At 43.6% G+C, this 18,121-nt stretch overlaps 1 protein-coding gene across 3 annotated transcripts in view; it reads left to right on the top strand.

Moving 5' to 3' along the window:
- Positions 1 to 12,193, top strand: part of mindy4b (MINDY family member 4B) — a 92,612-nt gene extending 80,419 nt beyond the window's left edge. For all 3 annotated transcript variants that reach the window (XM_043702744.1, XM_043702746.1, XM_043702745.1), the window contains 2 exons: positions 6,351 to 6,531; positions 11,392 to 12,193. In XM_043702744.1, the coding sequence (XP_043558679.1) occupies positions 6,351 to 6,531; positions 11,392 to 11,534 (324 nt within the window). In that variant the 3' untranslated portion in view covers positions 11,535 to 12,193. The remainder of the gene's footprint in view (positions 1 to 6,350; positions 6,532 to 11,391) is intronic.
- Positions 12,194 to 18,121: the final 5,928 nt, after the last annotated feature.

Consider the following 18,121-nt stretch of genomic DNA (forward strand, 5'->3'; position numbering starts at 1 on the left):
GTCTTTAAGCTTCACACCCTCCTCCATTGTACTTCATCAAACTCAGCTGCAAATTTTATTCTCTCACTGGATGGTCAGTATCACTGACTAGACCAGCACCTGCTGCCTGTCCTGAATTGAGCTGGTCATTGACTTCAGGAAACGGAATGGGAGGCACACCCCTGTCTTCATCAATGGAGCTGATCTGGAGATGGTCAAGAACAACAAGTTTCTGTGAGTGATGATCACCAACAATCTGTCCTAGTCCACCTACGCTTATGTAATGGTCAAGAAAGCACAACAATATCTCTACGTCCTCAGGAGGCTAAGGAAATTCAGCATGTACACAAGGACTCTTAGCAATTTTTATAGATGAACTATAGAAAGCATCCTACCAGTCCATCACACAAACCAGCCTTCCATCCATTGACTCCATCTGTACTTCCTACTGCCTCAGGAAAGCCACAAACATAATCAAAGATGCCTCCCACCCCGGTTATACTCTCTACCACCTGTTCCATTGGGCAGATGATATAAAAGTTTGAATACGTGTATGAATAGATCCAAGAACAGTTTGTCCCCTTGCTGTGACCAGACTTTTTGAATGAACATCTCAAACATCAATTCTGATCTCTCTCTCGCTCTCTCTCTGCACCTCCTCTGTGGCTGTAATACTGTATTCTGCACTCTGTTCTGCTATCCTGACGCATTTTGTATGGTACAATCTGCCTGAAAGGCATGCAAAACTACACTTTTCACTGTATCACAGTTCATGAGAAAACAACAATAAATCAATCAATAATTTCTCTTGAGAAAGTATTGAAGATGCAATGTTATGATCTGCTGCCGTCTCTGGGGCTTTGGGGGCCGGTAGGGAGAAGAGTTCCAGGATTTTTGCCTCATTCCTTTCTCCCTCATCTAGCCATCCTGCCTCTCCTTCAGACCATCAGTACCTTTCATCGGAACTAGTCCTGAGATAGCAAGTTCCACATTCTAACCATCTGCTTAATCAAAGCATTCCTCCCACCTTTTCTTTAGGTACTCTTTGAGGAACCCATTAGATCATGATTTGTTGGGCCCTGAAATTATTTGTGAGAATTTTGCACATAAATAACCAGACCAGGCAGGATATTCTGTTGATGATATTGCATTTCAGGCACCAACAGTTTCTTAAAGAATTAAGCAATGAGGTTTTAAAGATATGTACTTAGTGATGCACAACATTGCTTTGTGGATCAGTTCCAGTGTAACTGGAGCCTCTTGGATGTAGTTAATGGCATATTTATGTTACAGAGCTGTTAGGACACTGTGCACACAGTTTATCAAAGGTCACAATCACAAACTATTCCTACACAGTTATATAAACTGTGCCCTGATGGCTCTGATAATTCCTTAATGCAATTCTTTCAATACAGGGCTATAAACAGAGAAACTACACTGTTGACATTTCTGATCAGGGAAAGGTCAAAGCCTTGTAGCAACACTGTGTAGAGCATTATCATAAGCCTCTCATTTGATGTGATAGCTATCTCAGTGGAATGGTATTCTAGAGCCCCAGGTTAATGTTTCACTTATGGGGATTCAAGCCTCACCATGGAAAATAGGGACATTTGAACTAAATGAAATCTGGAATTTCAAAAAAGTTGGTTTAATGGCAACCATGCGTTGTTTGCCATTCAAATTTAGGGAGACAATGGCGTGGTGGTATTTTTGCTGAATTATTAATCTAGAGACCCAGAGACTGTTCTGGGGATCCAGGTTTGAATCCTGCCACAGCAGGTGGTGAAATTTGAATTCATTTTTTTTAAAAGTCTGGAATTATGAGTCCATGACCATAAATCCGTTGTCAGTTATTGGAAGAACCCATTTGGTTCACTAATCCCCTTTAGGGAAGGAAACTGCCATCCTGACCTGTTCTGGCCTACATGTGACTCCAGACCCACAGCAAAATTGTTGACTCTTACATGCTCTCTGGGTAATAAATGCTACCTAAGCCAGCAAAGCCCTCGTCCCATGAGTGAATTTTTAAAAAGTTGGTCCACTAATGAACTTTCATGCTTAGAGGAGTGTCCGTCTTCTATATAAGAGAATTTGCTATCCTTACCTGGACTGACCTAATCCAACTCCAGACCCACAGAAATATGGCTGACTCTTAACTACCCATTGGTCTAAGTAGACAATGAATGAAGGTCCTGCCAATGATGCCCAATCCCATCTAAAAACTTTAAAAAGTGTGATAAATAAAATGGGCATGGATCAGTTGAGCCAAGTCTTATGTTTCTGTGTTGCACTGCGTGACTTTTATGATAATCAGTGGGAAAGGAGACTGCTAATTTTCTTGGTATCTCTAATTGATCACGACCAGGCAGTAATCATGGAAATGTGCAATCTCACTTAGCCGTAGAAGTTACCAAATTATCAGGAGCCTTTTTTGGAAGCTTCCCGCATTGAGAACTCAATTTGTCTAACTGTCAAATGAATGCAGTGAGATTTTATAATGCATTTGAACTGTAAAGCATATGACATGTCTATACCAGATCTGAAGGTATTAGCCTTGACTTGTTTGTGTTGCTACAATTGTTCCGAGTGTGATTATACAAATTTGCTTACAATTGTTGCTCACTGTGCCTGCATGGTAAAGGTTGGATGTGGGCAGGAAGAAAAGTTAATAAACTGTAGAGATAGCTAGAAACCTGAGCTAGAACATGGACTCAACATCTCAAGACATTGTGAATAAAATCTGCTGCACAGTTCTGTCATCTCTGTGTACCTACAAGTCATAATCTTATACAACTGTTTAAAAATTCTAACCTTGTACCCCACTAACCCCCGAATGAAAATTATTTTTTCTCCCCAGCCGAATAAACCAGGGATATTGTCATTATTCACTTTAAACTTAAGGGGAGATTTAGATTAGATTCTCTACAGTGTGGAAACAGGCCCTTTGGCCCAACCAGTCCACACTGACCCTCCGAAGAGTAACGCACTCAGACCCATTTCCCTCTGACTAATGCATAGCCAAATCACCTGATCTGAACATCTTTGGATTGTGGGAGGAAACCCACGCAGACACAGGGAGAACATGCAAACTCCACACAGACAGTTGCCTGAGGCTGGAATTGAACCTGGGACCCTGGTGTCGTGAGGCAGCAGTGCTAACCACTGAGCCACCATGCCGCCCTTCATTCAAATCATTCAAAATTCTAGAGAGTCTTGATTGAGTAAATTCAGGAGAAAAGTTTAGATTTTTTAATGTTGCATGTCAGCAATTTGAGTATAATGTAAGTGTGGATTTCCGCTGGAAACATCTCAGGTAGGTTCACTACCACCTAATCTTCTTATTGGTGTTAGTTGAGGTACTGGCTGCATTTAGGGAAGGATGGCCACAGAGTGGTTCATGTAGAACTAGTTTCTGACTTGATTAAACTGTGTTGTTTTATTATGTTTTACTTAGTTGCTAGTTACAATATGTCTAACATTCGCACTGCTCAAATGCCAGGCAAGATCATCTCCACCCAGAGACAATCTAACCACTACCCCTTGACATTCAATGGCATTACTGAAACCCCATTATCCTAGAGGTTACCACTAGCCAGAAGTAGAACTGGACTCACCAGATAAACACAATGGCTACAAGAGCAGATTAGAGGCTAGGAATACTGTGATGGGGAACACACTTCCTGACTCCCCAAAGCCTGTCCACCATCTACAAGTCACAAGTCAGGAGTGTGATGGAATACCTTTCCACTTGCCTGAATGAGTGCAGGCCAAACAACACTCAAGAAGATTGACACCATCCAAGACAAACCAGCCGGCTTGATTGGCCCCACGTTCACAAGCATCCACTCCCTCATCACCGATGCTCAGTAACCACAGTGTATACTATCTACAAGATGCATTGCTAACAAAGATCCCTCGACTGTGCCTTCCAAACTCATGACCACTTCTATTTAGAAGCATAAGGGCAGCAGATACATGAGAACACCATCATCTTTCAGTTCCCTTCCAAGCCACTCACCATCCTGACTTGGAAATACATCACCAGTCCTTCACTGTGGCTGGGTCAAAATCCTGGAATTCCCTCCCTAATGGCATTGTGGGTCAACCTACACCTGATGGACTGCAAGGTTCAAGAAGGCAGCTCACCCCCACCTTCTCAAGGGCAAGTAGAAACAGCACCCACCTAACAGGGGTGAACAAAAAATAAAAAATTGTCTCTGTGAGACATCAGACTCAAATGAACAATAAACAGACATTGCTACTTGAACTACATGATCTTAACAATAGGAACAAACATTCAGAATTTTTCTGCTACTCTTGTGAACACATAACCAATCCTAGGCCTAAAGATTAGCTCTTCCCATAAACCATCCTTTACATCTGGATAGGAGATGCCAAGGATGGGTTATGGGAAGAGCTAATCTGGATAGGCAGAGCTTAAATCTTTCTGGTACTAAGTGCCTCACATTGTCCACTAGCAGGAGGGTTGGTGACCAAAGGAAAACTTTTTAATTCACTCATGGGACACCCAGTGACAGTGAAGGAGTGACAATATATTTCCAAGTCAGGATGGTGAGTGGCTTGGAGGAGAACTTAAAGATGATGGTGTTCCCATGTAACTGCTGCCCTTGTCCTTTCAGATGGAAGTGGTTGTGGGTTTGGAAGTTGATATCTCGGGTCATTGGTAACGTCAGCAGTGCATTTTGTAGATAGTGGACACTACTGCTACTGAGTATCGGTGGTGGAGGGAATGGATGCTTGTGGATGTGGTGCCAATCAGGTGGGCTGCTTTGTCCTGGATGGTGTCAAGCTTCTTGAGTGATGGTGGAGCTGCACCCATCAGGCAAGTGGGGAGTATTCCATCTTGACACATAATTTTAAGATAATTGGCATAAAAAAGGGGAGATGAGGAGACAATTATTTTACACGTGTGGAATACACAACCTAAAAGGCTGGTCATGATGTAGAGGTGCTGGCATTAGATAAAGTTAAAAATCACTGTGTTATAGTCTGACAGGTTTATTTGAAAACAGAATTTTTGGAGCCACGGTCCTTCTTCAAGTGTTCTTCAGAAATCTTGTGTTTTCAAATAATCTTATTGGACTATAACAAAGTGTTATGTGATTTTTGACTATAAGGGTAGTTTCAATAGTAGCTTTTAAAAGGAAATTGGATATATTTTTGGAAATCATACATTAAAATGCCTGTGAGGGAAAAAACAGAGGCTGAACTTTACAGTTCCCTTCTGACGGAAGGTGCAAACAGTCTGGTTCACGTATTTCTCCAACTGAGCTGTCCACCCCCTCACACCCTCACCATGACCTTCTGGGTAGCAAATAAGGCCTAGAGCAGTCTGCCTGCTTTTGTCTCAATTGAGACCCTTAAGTAGCCAATTGTTGGCCACTAAAGAGATGCTTGCTGCCCTTATCACTGTTTTCCGGGTAGTCAGAGGAGGTTGGGAATGGAAGTCAGAGTCAGAGGGATGTACAGCCCAGAAACAGACTCTTCAATCCAACTTGTCCATGCCAACCAGATATCCTAACCAAATCTAGTGTGGTGGGAGAATGTGGAAATCCCAGCAGTGTAACCTGACGGGGCCTCAGGTAAGTCATGGTTAGTGTCTTTGTCACGGGCTCACCATCAAATTCTGCCAAGGGGTGTGGAACTGATTGGATAGTCCCTTTGAAGAACTGCCACAGATAGGATGGATAATTTCTTGCCCTGTATGCTCCAATGAGCTATCAAAATACAATTTGCTTTGCCTGTGTCAGAATACCATGTGACCTGGAAGTAGCACAGACTCTTCTCCAATTATTCCTGGTTATGTTCAGGTTTCCTGTAACACTGGGGAAGAATGAATCACTATTGAGAAATTAGATAGGCCAGGACTTCTCTCCCTGGATCGCGGGAGCCCGAGGGGTGACCTTATAGGGGTTTATAAAATCATGAGGGGCATGGATAGGGTGAATAGACAAGGTCTTTTCCCTAGGGTAGGGGAGTCCAACACTAGAGGGCATAGGTTGAAGGTGAGAGGGGCAAGATTTAAAAAGGACCAGAGGGGCAACTTTTTCACAGAGAGTGTGATTCATTTGTGGAATGAAATTCCAGAGGGACAGGTACAGTTATAATATTTAAAAGATATTTGGACAGGTAAGTGAACAGGATAGGATGTAGTCAGCATGGATGGGTTTGTTCAAAAGGTCTGTTTCCGTGCTGTATGATTCAATTTAACTGTTTCAAACAATCGCTGGTCCACAGGTCAGGGAATGCAGTCAAAGTTAAACCAACAAAGAAAACTCATCCTTTAATCTGTAACACAGTGGATTAATGTTTAGAGTGGTTCCTGCAACTGACTGTGGTTTATTTGGCAGGTTGGAAGTATGTTGAAAACTCCCAAGCTCCCGATATGGCTATGCAACATCAATGACACTTTCAGTGTGCTGTTCAACACCAATCGGCTCCTCTTGTCTGACTGGAGGATGGAGCATCTCTTCGATCTGTATTTTTACAGTGGCCAGCCATCACAGACAAAGACCGTCACCCTAACAATTGGTACACATTTTCAAATTGAATATACAAATGACCATTTGGCTCCATGCTAGCAGTCTACATTAGACAATTGTGAGCTCACCTCTTACTCCTGTAACTTCACGCACATCCTGACTAGGAAATATATAATCATTCCTTCACTGTAACTGGGTCAAAATCCTGGAATTCTCTCCCTAAGGGGATTGTGGATCTACCAACAGCACACAGACTGCAGCAGTTCAAGAAGGCAGCTCACCATCACATTCTCGAGGGCAATGAGGGATAGGCAATAAATGCTGGCCCACCAGCAATGCCCACATCCCATGAATTTTTTTTAAAATAAGACCTAGGCTGACACTTTAGCCCAGAAAGTGGGGTGCTGGAAAAGCACAGCAGGTCAGGCAGCATCTGAGGAGCAGGAGAACCGACGTTTTGGGCATAAGCCCTTCACCAGGAATGAGGCTTGTGGGCTGGGGGTGTTGAGAGATAAATGGGCGTGGGGTGGGGCTGGGGGAAGGTAGCTGAGAATGTGATAGGCAGATAAAGGGGGGGGGGGTAGAAGGTGATAGGTTGGAGAGGTGATTGGATGGGAAGGTGATGGACAGTTCAAGAGGGCGGTGCCAAGTTGAAGGCTTGGGACTGGGATACCGTGGGGGGGAAGGGAAATAAAGAAACTGGTGCAATCCACATTAATCCCGTGTGGTTGCAGGGTCCCAAGGTGGAAAATGAGGTGTTCTTCCTCCAGGTGTCAGGTGGTAAGGGTTTGGCGATGGGGAAGGCCCAGGACCTGCATGTCCTTGGAGAAGTGGGAGGGGAGTTGAAGTGATCAACGACAGGGCAGTGGGGTTGGTTGGTGCCTGTTACCCCCACCCTTAATCTCTTCATTTCTAACTGCCGCTGTGACATTGACCACCTCAACATATCCACCCCCCTCATGCACCCCAACCTCCTGCCCTCACAACGCACAGCCCTCCATTCCCTCCGCTCCAATCCCAACCTCACCATCAAACCCGCTGACAAGGGGGGGGCACAGTGGTAGTTTGGCGCACCGACCTCTACACCGCTGAAACCAGGGGCCAACTTGCAGACACTACTCCCTCTCAACCACATCCTCACCTCCCATCACCAAACCATCTTCCAGACCATCCACAACCTCATCACCCCTAGGGTTCTCCCATCCACAGCCTTCAACCTCATTGTCCGTGAACCTCGCACTGCCCGTTTCTACCTCCTACTGAAGATTCACAAACCTGACTTCCCCGGTCGACCCATTGTCTCACTGAACTCATCCCTGCATATCTTGGCACCGTCCTGTCTCCCTTAGTCCAGGAACTCCCCACTTAAATTCGGGACACCACCCACGCCTTTCACCTCCACCAAAGCTTTTGTTTCCTGGCCCCCAATGCCTCATCTTCAACATTAACATCCAATCCCTGGACACACCCATCCGCCACAACGAAGGCCTTCCACTGACACCCTCATCTGCCTGGCTGAACTAGTCCTCACCCTTAACAACTTCTCCTTCCAATCCTCCCACTTTCTACAAACCAAAGGGACCCAGCCAAGACTGCCTCTTTGTCGGGTACTTGGAACAGTCCATCATCTGCAGCTACACCGGCACCACCCCCACTCCCCACCTGTTCCTCCATTACATCAATGACTGTATTGGCGCTACCTCGTACTCCCACGAGGAGGTTGAATAGTTCATCAACTTCACTAACACCTTTCACCCCAACCTCAAATTCATCTGAACCATGTAGACACCTCCCTCCCCTTCCTGGACCTCTCCTTCTCCATCTCCAGCGACCAACTAACCATGGACATCTACTACAGGCCCACTGACTTCCACAGCTATCTAGATTAACCTCCTCCCACCCTACTACCCTTATTCCTAATTCCTCCACCTCCACCACATATGTTCCCAGGATGACCAATTCCACCTTAGAAAATATCAAATGACCTCCTTCTTCAAAGATTGCAATTTCCCTTCCCACGTGGTCGACAATGCCCTCCAGTGCATCTCCTCCACTCTTCACACCACTGCCCTTGAATCCCAACCCTCCCAATGCAACAAGGACAGAAAACCCCTGGTCCTCACCTTCCACCCCACCAACCTCTGTAGACATTACATTATCCTCTGCCACTTCTGCCACCTACAAACAGACCCCACCACCAGACATATATTTCTCTCCCCACCCCTATCAGTGTTCTGGTGAGACCATTCCTTCCGCGACTCCCTCGTCAGATCCAGGCTCCCCACCAGCCCACACCCCACTGCCAGCACCTTCTCCTGCCACCACAGAAAGTGCAAAAACTGCGCCAAAACCTGTCCTCTTACCTCTGTCCAAAACCACAAAGGATCCTTCCACATCCGACAGAAAGTTACCTGTAACTCCACCAATATCATCTACTGTATCCATTGCAACCAATGTGGCCTCCTCTACACTGGGGATACAGGACGCCAACTTGTGGATCTTTTCAGAGAACATCTCTGGACACCCACCCAATCAAGCCTCCCGCCCACCTACTGAGGACTACTTCTCTCGCCTCCAAAACCCCCAGACCTTCCCCTCACTGAGGATGAACGTTTAGTCCTCAGCAAAGGCCTCACCTTCATCACTCTACACTCCCGGATTAATGGGTTCGACACGTATTGCAACCTTGAACATTTCTTCTGGCGCCTCCGCCTCTGGGCCCACTTTCTCAATCAGACTCCAGCCCACCCACCGAGGACCACTTCTCTTGCCTCCAACACATCTGCAGTCCTCACTTTCTCCTGGCACTTTAGCACAGCAGGACTATTGCATGCTCTTTCCAATGAGCCGCTATCTGGCCTTGCCAATAGATGTACAAGATCTCACATTTTAAGAAGGGATCCTGGCTGATGTCCATACCTCAAATGGGACCACCAGAACTGATGATCTGGGCATCAGCTCTGCTGTTTGAGTAGCCTACTGTGCGCACAATGGCTCCCAGATTTCTTACAACAACATCTGCTTTTGGTGTGATGTGCTGTAAGGCATCTTGAGGGCATTAAAGACACCATCTAAATGCAACCTCTTTCTCATTAATTGTTGGTGCATTGTGTAAGTTGCTTGCAAATTCACACACACTGTCTAGCTTGTGACTTTTCACATGATCATAGCTAAAAGCATAACAGATGGTCACCGGATGTTAAGGTAACCTTAATTCAGAAATGACACATGTAACAGGAAATCCAAGCAAGAAGACGCTCAGATACTACCTTAAACATCCTTGGGGATGAAATCCTCCATTCTTTTCCTATTTCCTGTCGTTACATAGAAACATAGAAAACAGGTGCAGGAATAGACCATTCGGCCCTTCGAGCCTGCACCACCATTCAATATGATCATGGCTGATCATGCCGTCTCAGTGTCCCACTCCCACTTTCTCTTCATATCCTTGAGCTTCAAGGGCCACGTCCAGCTCACTCTTGAATATATCCAATGAACTGGCACCAACAGCTTCCTGTGGGAACGAATTCCACAGGGTCACAACTCTCTGAGTGAAGGAATTCTTCCTCATCTCAGTCCCGAATGGCATAACCCTTATTCTTAGACTGTGACCCCCCCTAGTTCTGGACTTGCCCAACATTGGGAATATTCTTACCACATCTAGCCTGTCCAATCCCATCAGGATTTTATATGTTTCTATGAGATCCACCCTCATTCTTCTAAATTTCAGTGAGCACAAGCCCAGTTGATCCAGTCTTTCCTCACATGTCAGCCCTGCCATCCCAGGAATCAGTTTGGTGAACCTTTGCTGGACTCCCTCAGTAATGAGAATGTCCTTCCTCAGACTAGGAGACCAAAACTGCACACAGTACTCAAGGTGTGGCCTCACCAAGGCCCTGTATAACTGCAGCACATTGGCTGGGTGTAGATAAAAATGCATGAGAAGTCACACATAGAGAGTGAGACATGATTTCTCCAGGTTAGAGTGGGAGCCTCCATTGATTTCCCTGAAGGAAGCTGCTGAAGAAATTTCACCTCACTGATCTGTCCAGAATATTTCATTGTTTTCTGGCCTTCATTTCACTCTGCTACATTACTCCTGTGTCACATCAGTTCTATACCTCTTTCTGTAAGCTGTTTGTGTTATGGACCAGGCCAGACCCCCTCAAAACATTTTCAGAAAACCCCCTAACATATCCATTTGTTTTAAGCAGGTGTAATGCAGATATTCTGGGAGGGATGCAGCTGGTCAAACCACTTAGTTTTAAACAGAACAGAATTTACTTACAAGATTACAAAATGAAACACAAACAAAAGAGAATGAAATACATAATAGCAACCTATCAGAAAACCCAGCAGATTATCACAACTTAACGATGCTGTTCCAAATACTTGCAACAATCCCCTTAAACACCCCTTGGCACAAAAGGTAAAATCAAACACAGGGTCTTAAAGGAGAGAGGGCAGAGAGAGAGAGGAGGATCAGCGTGGACCTGCTTCTTTGGATCCAGCAACATCACAACTGCCTGCTTTCAGTGAATAGACTGCCAAACACCAAACCAAACCAAACCAAACCAGAGAAAAGCTGGGCTGGGAGAACTGGCCACTCCCCTTTCATTGTACAATTTTTTTTGTAGAACTTGAAAGCCTTTTGCCTAAGACACTATCTGTTAGCTATCATCAAACTGGCCCTAAAACCCATTCAACTTGAACTTTTCAGAGTCTGGGTCTTTTACAACATCTCTGAAAATAAAACCAAGGACAACATCACCTTGTTAAATGGCTAGCATCATCACATTTGCTTCAAACGTTCTTGCATCTTTCACTAATTAGACCTCGCGTCCCTCAGATCTCCTTGCCTCACACTGTCGACAGAATTCTCTAATGTTAATGTTACCCTCTCTTGTAGATACTCACTCTCATCACTGGGAGGATGGGATGCATGAGGAGGAAGGAGATCCTGAGAAAAGGTTCCCCTCGGTAGAAATGACCATTCGCACCAAGTGGGAAGGAGCTGTTATTGACTGGAATGGAACTGTACCCTTTTTCTGAAAGATCCCAGCAAGGGATTCACAGGAGACTGTTAAACAATGATAGATGACTGACCAATTCTGTTGTATTGGGAAATTGAAGGCTGACAGCACAAGTCTATTATTGTCCATTTACCCCTAGTTCCTTGGTACTGCACAGGCAGAGTCCCGACAGTGTTCAGTCATATATTTTGTATCGTTACTTGAGCAATTCCAAAGTTATTCATGTTCTCTCAAGCTGTTCTTATTGAAGCATAAATAGAGAGCTCTCTTTAGGTGCTCTTGTGATGTGGTGATAGTAACCTTGCCTCTAAGTCAGGAGGCTTGGGTTCATGTGCCACCTACTCCAGAGGTGTGTCATTACATGTCTGGGATGGGTTGATTAGAAATAGCTAAGTTGAGAACTTTCTGTGTTGCTGCTAACCCAATAACTAATCTGTTCTGATGACTTGAACAAATAGGCTATATTTAAGGCACAGAGCATCTAAATGCATCTGCCATTAGCTAGACTTGCCTTGCACCCTTCAGCTCAAACAGAAACTCCCCCATCAATAAGTTGAATTTGTGCAGAGAGAAAGGCACAACAAAGACAACCTGATAAAATAACCATGAGGGTATAGACTCATAGAGATGTACAGCACAGAAACAGACCCTTCGGTCCATCTCATCCACGCCAACCAGATATTTTTAATTAATCTGATCTCATTTGCCAGCATTTGGCCCATATCCCTCTAAACCCCTTGTATTCAGATACCCATCCAGATGTCTTTTAAATGTTATAATTGTACCACTCTCCACCACCTCCACTGGCAGCTCATTCCATACACAAACCTTAGGTCCCTTTTAAATCTTTTCCCTCTCACCCTAAACCTATGGTTTTCGACTCCCCTACCCTGGGAAAAAGGTCCTGGTTATTCACCGTACCCACGCCCCTCATGACTTCATGATGCCTCAGCCTCCAATGCTCCAGGGAAAATAGCCCCTTTTTACTCAATCACTCCCTTTAGGTCAAACCCTCCAACCCCTGGTAACACTGTAATAAATCTTTTCTGCACCAATTCACCAATTATAGCAGCAAAATCAGAATTGAATGCAGTATTCCAAAAATGGCCTAAAAAATGTCCTGTATAGCTGTAACATGACATCTCAACTCCTATAGTCAATGCACTGACCAATAAAGGCAAACATACAAAATACCTTCTTCACTATCCTGTCTACCTGCGATTCCACTTGGTATCTCCTTTGCAAATCAGATTGAAGGATTAAAAGTTAAATACAGAAAGGGCTGAGAAGGGGGAAAAATAAAGGCAACAATTTCAACATCAAAGCAGGTACAGAAAGTAGAATAAGTAGCGATAGGAAGATTGGATTAAGAAAGAGGGCATGAACAAGGTATTTGTTCATTTTCAAAGCCAGAGAGGTTGATTGGAGGTAACCAACACTTATCATGTTGTTAAAGGTGAGCTTAAGAACATACAAAAATAAGAAATTGGAATAGAAGTAGAACAGTTTGCTTTTTGAACCTCTTTCACCATTCAGTAAGATCATGGCTTTTCAGAAAGTATTCAGTAATGTCCCCTCAAAATCTTCAACAATTCAATGAGATCACCTCTCATTCCTCTAAACCCTAGAAAGCTTGTGTCCACTCTATTCAATTTGTTCACAATGGATGACAATCTCATCCCAGGAATCATTCTAGTGTGCTACCTCCAAGTCAGGTGTATCGCTTCTTAGATAAGTAGCCCAAATCCATGCACAATACTGTAAATGTGGTCTCACAAAAGTCCTATAAACAACCGCAGCAAGGTTTCTTGTCTGTTGTAGTCCATATTCCGAGCAATAAAGGCCGAGATGTCACAAGAATTGAAGCCAACATGCCAATACACTTCCAACAACTTTCTGTGGCAGATTTAATGAGCATGTTCTAAAAACTCAAACTGGATAAGTTCAGAGCAAGATGCTGCTTTGTAAAGTTGTTGTTGTGACAGCGAGTCTGGCTGTTTTATTTTGATTAGATTGCCTACAGTGTGGAACAGGCCCTTCAGCCCAACCAGTCCACACCAATCCTCTGAAGAGTAACCCATCCAGAAACCAGCCCCCTCCACATTTACCCCTGACTAATGCACCCAACATGATGGTCAATTTAGCATGGTCAATTCACCTGACCTGCACATCTTTGGAAATGTGGGAGGAAACCAGAGCACAAGGAGGAAACCCACGCAGACACAGGGAGAATGTGCAAACTCCACACAGACAGTCACACAAGGCAGGCATCTAACCCGGGTCCTTGGCGCTGTGAGGCAGTAGTGCAAACCACTGAGCCACCGTGCCTCCCATTTTGAATAGCATCTGTTCTAAATGGGCTTGACAGACCTCCATTGAGACTAAACAGAGAAACTGGAGCCTGAACAAAATGTGGAATTTTCATGGCCACAGCTCAGTTGGGTTAACACTGAGGCTTCATTTCTAAAAATTGTTATGATGTACAAAAATCATAGGAGAACCCATTATTCTAAATTAGCTACAACTTAGTGTTTTTACATTTAAGAAATAAAAGCAAAGCCAGGAAAAGAGTGCCAATCAATAATTTCAAAAGGGACTAAAAATCTGAACCACTAACTATAGAAACATAGAAAGGTAATGGCACAGGAAGAGGCCATTCAACCTGTCGCGTTTGTTCAAATCTCGCCTTCTAGCTTTGTAGGTTACGGTCTGTCAGGTGCAGATCCGGGATATTTTTAAATGAATAAATCAATTTTAAGTGATTGAGGTCTCTGCCTGAACTGCCCTTTTGCAAAAAAATGTTTTTCCTCATATCCCTTCCAATCCTTCTACCAATCAACTTAAATCTGTGTCCCCTGATATTTGAACCAGATATTTTCCATCTACTTTATCTAGGCACCTCGCAATCTTACACACCACAATTAATACTGTGTCCCAAAGGAAAATAACCTCAGCATATCTAATCTTTCCTCATGGCTGCAATTTTCAAATCCTGGCAATATTCTTGTAAGTCTCCTTTGTACTCTATACAGAACCACTATGCCCTTCCTGTAATGCAGTGACCAGACTTGTACATAATATTCTAGCTCAGGTCTAACCAGTATTTCATTCATTTGCAGCATTGCGTCCATTCTTTTGTATTCTACACCTCATACAATAAAACAGCATTCCATATGCTCACTTTATCACCTTATCTATTAGGAGAAAGTGAGGACTGCAGATGCTGGAGATCACAGTCGAAAAATGTGGGGCTGGAAAAGCACAGCAGGTCAGGCAGCATCTGAGGAGCAGGAGAGTCGACGTTTCAGGCATAAGCTCTTCATCAGGAATGGGCCTGATCTGCTGTGCTTTTCCAGCCCCACACCTCTCGAATCACCTTATCTATTGTCCTGCCACATTCAAGAACCCGTGGATGTGCATTTTAAGGTCTTTTCCTTTCTCTACCTCTTTCATTATCCTCCCGTTCATTATATATTGGTTTTGTTTGTCCTCCCCAAATGCATTACCTCGCACTCCTCCAGACTGAATTCCAATTGACTCTTTTCCATACACTAAACCGAATCATTGATATCATTCTACAGTCAACAGTTATCCTCTTCATTATCAACCACCTGACCAATTTTTATGCTACCTGCAAATTTCCAATTCATGTCTCTCACTTTTAAGTAAAAATCATTAATGTCTGCAATGAACTGCAAGGGATCCAAAACTGAACCCCACACAGCATTTCTTTCACAAGATTATCTATTGACTGCTACCCTTTGTTTATTTTTATTGAGCCAATTATGGATCCAACACACCACGTTCCCCTGTGTCCCACTGGCTTTCACGTTTCTGATCCAATCTGCCACGTGGGGCCTGCTCAAATGACTCACTAAGATCCATGTTGACAACATCCATGACACTACTGTAACAATCCTCCTTGTTTCTTCCTAAAATCTAGGAAGATACAACCTTCCTGTCACAAAACCAAGCGGACCATCTCTGATCTATGAGGAAGAAGGAGAATGGAACAAAGTCATAGATGCAGTGTAGGCATGATGGGCTGAATGGCCTCCTTAATCGGAGCTCTCCAGATTAGAATCTCACTTTTTAAAGTCTCCTATTAGTTTGTCACTGATTTTCCTTCAACTAGCTAAATGCAGTATACCATCTCCAGGTCATTGCAACATCTCTCTTCCCCCCAATTTAGACTTTTTGTTCCTATTCTATCATTGTCCTCTTCCATCATGGTGCTAAATCTAACTGCATTTTGATCACTATCTCAAAATTGGTCAGCCACTCCCACTTCTTTAAAATCAAGGTTTCCCTGCATCAGTTTCAGAACCTTAACCAGCCAGTGGTGCCCATTTGTTGTAAATGGAGTAATATCTTGAAATCAGTTCAGTTTATTCACCACATAAGCAAGTAGAATTGGATCTCTGTTCGCAAGCAGCAATTCAAAGACATGCTGGATGTTAGTGTTGATGTAGAAAGCCGGGTATTACACTTGACAGAAAAGCCGCCTTCTGACCCTACACCGTTGCCATCCATCAGTTCTTCCAACCTGATCTTTCACTCTTAATGCCATTTCTTCACGGCTGGTTGAGAAAAATCCCAAGGGTAATTTAAGAGTAGTATTGATAAGTACAGCTCCAGCTGCCCAGGACATTAAGCTTGATCAGTCCCTCATGAGGTTTAATGCTGCTTGGCAAAGCCACTCAATATGGGAGCGGATGGGTAATAAACAGCCTTCGCTAGCCATTGATGCATTGTGATATTGTGTCAATAACTCTTAGAATAATGAGATACATTCCTGCTTTATATTGGTGGGGCTTTGTGGTAGCATCTCTCTCTCTGAGCTAGGAAGACCAGATTCACCTGCTCCACAGATGAATAATAACATACCTGAATAGGTTGATTGAGAATTATCTATAGTCAGGTAGGGCAAATGCAGAATGGAGGATTTCATAAGTATCATAATTTATTGCTTTTCCCTTTTCATTCATTGGATGTTTTGCATCGGCCAATATTTATTGCTCATCCCTAAGTGCCTACAGGTTGTTTTGCTATAACGCAACAGTTGTGTTCCTCTGCAGCCTCACGCTACAGAAAATCACGCAAAGGAAAACCCCTATCGAAAATTGCGCCATAGAAGATCACTAATAGAAAATCGCCATCCCTGTTCAGTAGATAGTTTGCATTATCCAAACAACATCCACAACTCGTCAACTGTGTTACAGCCAATTTGTGCTGACGAAACACGTATTATAGCAGAACAACCTGTACAAGGCAGATAAGAGTCAATCACATTGTTGTAGATTTGGAGTCTTATGTAGGCCAGACAGGTTCCTTCCCCAAAGGGTGTTAGTGGATCAGATGAAATTTTAAAACAATAATTGGCAATGGTCACATGGCTGCTATTAGACTAGTTTCTGATTTTTATGATTGAATTCAAGTTTTACCATCTGTCATGACAGGATTTGAACCTCTGGCCCCATAATATTAGCATGAGACTCTATAAAATCATGAGGGGCATGAATAGGATAAATAGACAAAGTATTTTCCCTGGGGTAGGGGAGTCCAGAACTAGAAGGTTTGAGGTGAGAGGGGAAAGATAAAGAAGAGACCTAAGGGGCAACTTTTTCACGCTGACGGTGGTGCGTATATGGAACGAGCTGCCAGAGGAAGTGGTGGAGGCTGGTACAATTGCAACATTTAAAAGGCATTTGGATAGGTATATGAATAAGAAGGGTTTGGAGGGATATGGGCCCGGGTGCTGGCAAATGGGACTAGACTAGGTTAGGATATCTGGTCAGCATGGACGAGTTGAACCGAAGGGTCTGTTTCTGTGCGTACCTCTCTATGACTCTCTATGACTACTACATTACCATTACACCATGGATTCCCCATACTTGCACTTTTCACCTTTCACAAGGACTTTTGCTGGCTCACTGAAAGGCCATTCCCCTTACCCTATTTATCAGTCACTAAACATTCTGTCAAGATTAATTTTATTGGTGATAAAGGAATTAAATGTCAAATGGTTCTTGGCACCCATGTGTCCTTCAATCTGGATGCCCTTTGGAATACAAAGATATCCCTGTAACTGCTTAAAATCTGATTACTTAACATGGAAAATAAAAATCTGGCATGCAACCTTCTTGGATGCTTTTAATTTTACAAACGTGCAGCAAATTTGGAGGTAGCTGTGCGATGGAGATTGAAAAGTCACTGAGATCGTCAGCACAGTCTCTACTGAATCCAGTATCAGTCCAGGTTGTTCCAAACTGAAATGCCAAAATCTGTCTGTTCTTGAAGTTTGGGTTTTGGCCAAGCCCTTGATTAACAGAGATTGCAGGCTGAGATTTTGAGCCCTCAGTTTATATATGTTATCTTCCTTCAGAATTTCAGAATCATTTGTTTCTCCAGTAGGTGGCAGTAAACAGCCATTGTATAAAAACTTGCTGAAGAGTTGTTGCAATACTGACAATACTGCACCAGTGTTTACCAAATTCTGCAGTGCTGGACTGGGAAATAAAGGATATTATTCAGGATAAATTCATTAAATTAACATGATTTTTGACAAAAATATACATGTATTTAGTTTCCAAAAAGACATGTGAC

The sequence above is a fragment of the Chiloscyllium plagiosum genome, chromosome 13 (assembly GCF_004010195.1).
Source record: "Chiloscyllium plagiosum isolate BGI_BamShark_2017 chromosome 13, ASM401019v2, whole genome shotgun sequence".
Taxonomy (NCBI): domain Eukaryota; kingdom Metazoa; phylum Chordata; class Chondrichthyes; order Orectolobiformes; family Hemiscylliidae; genus Chiloscyllium; species Chiloscyllium plagiosum.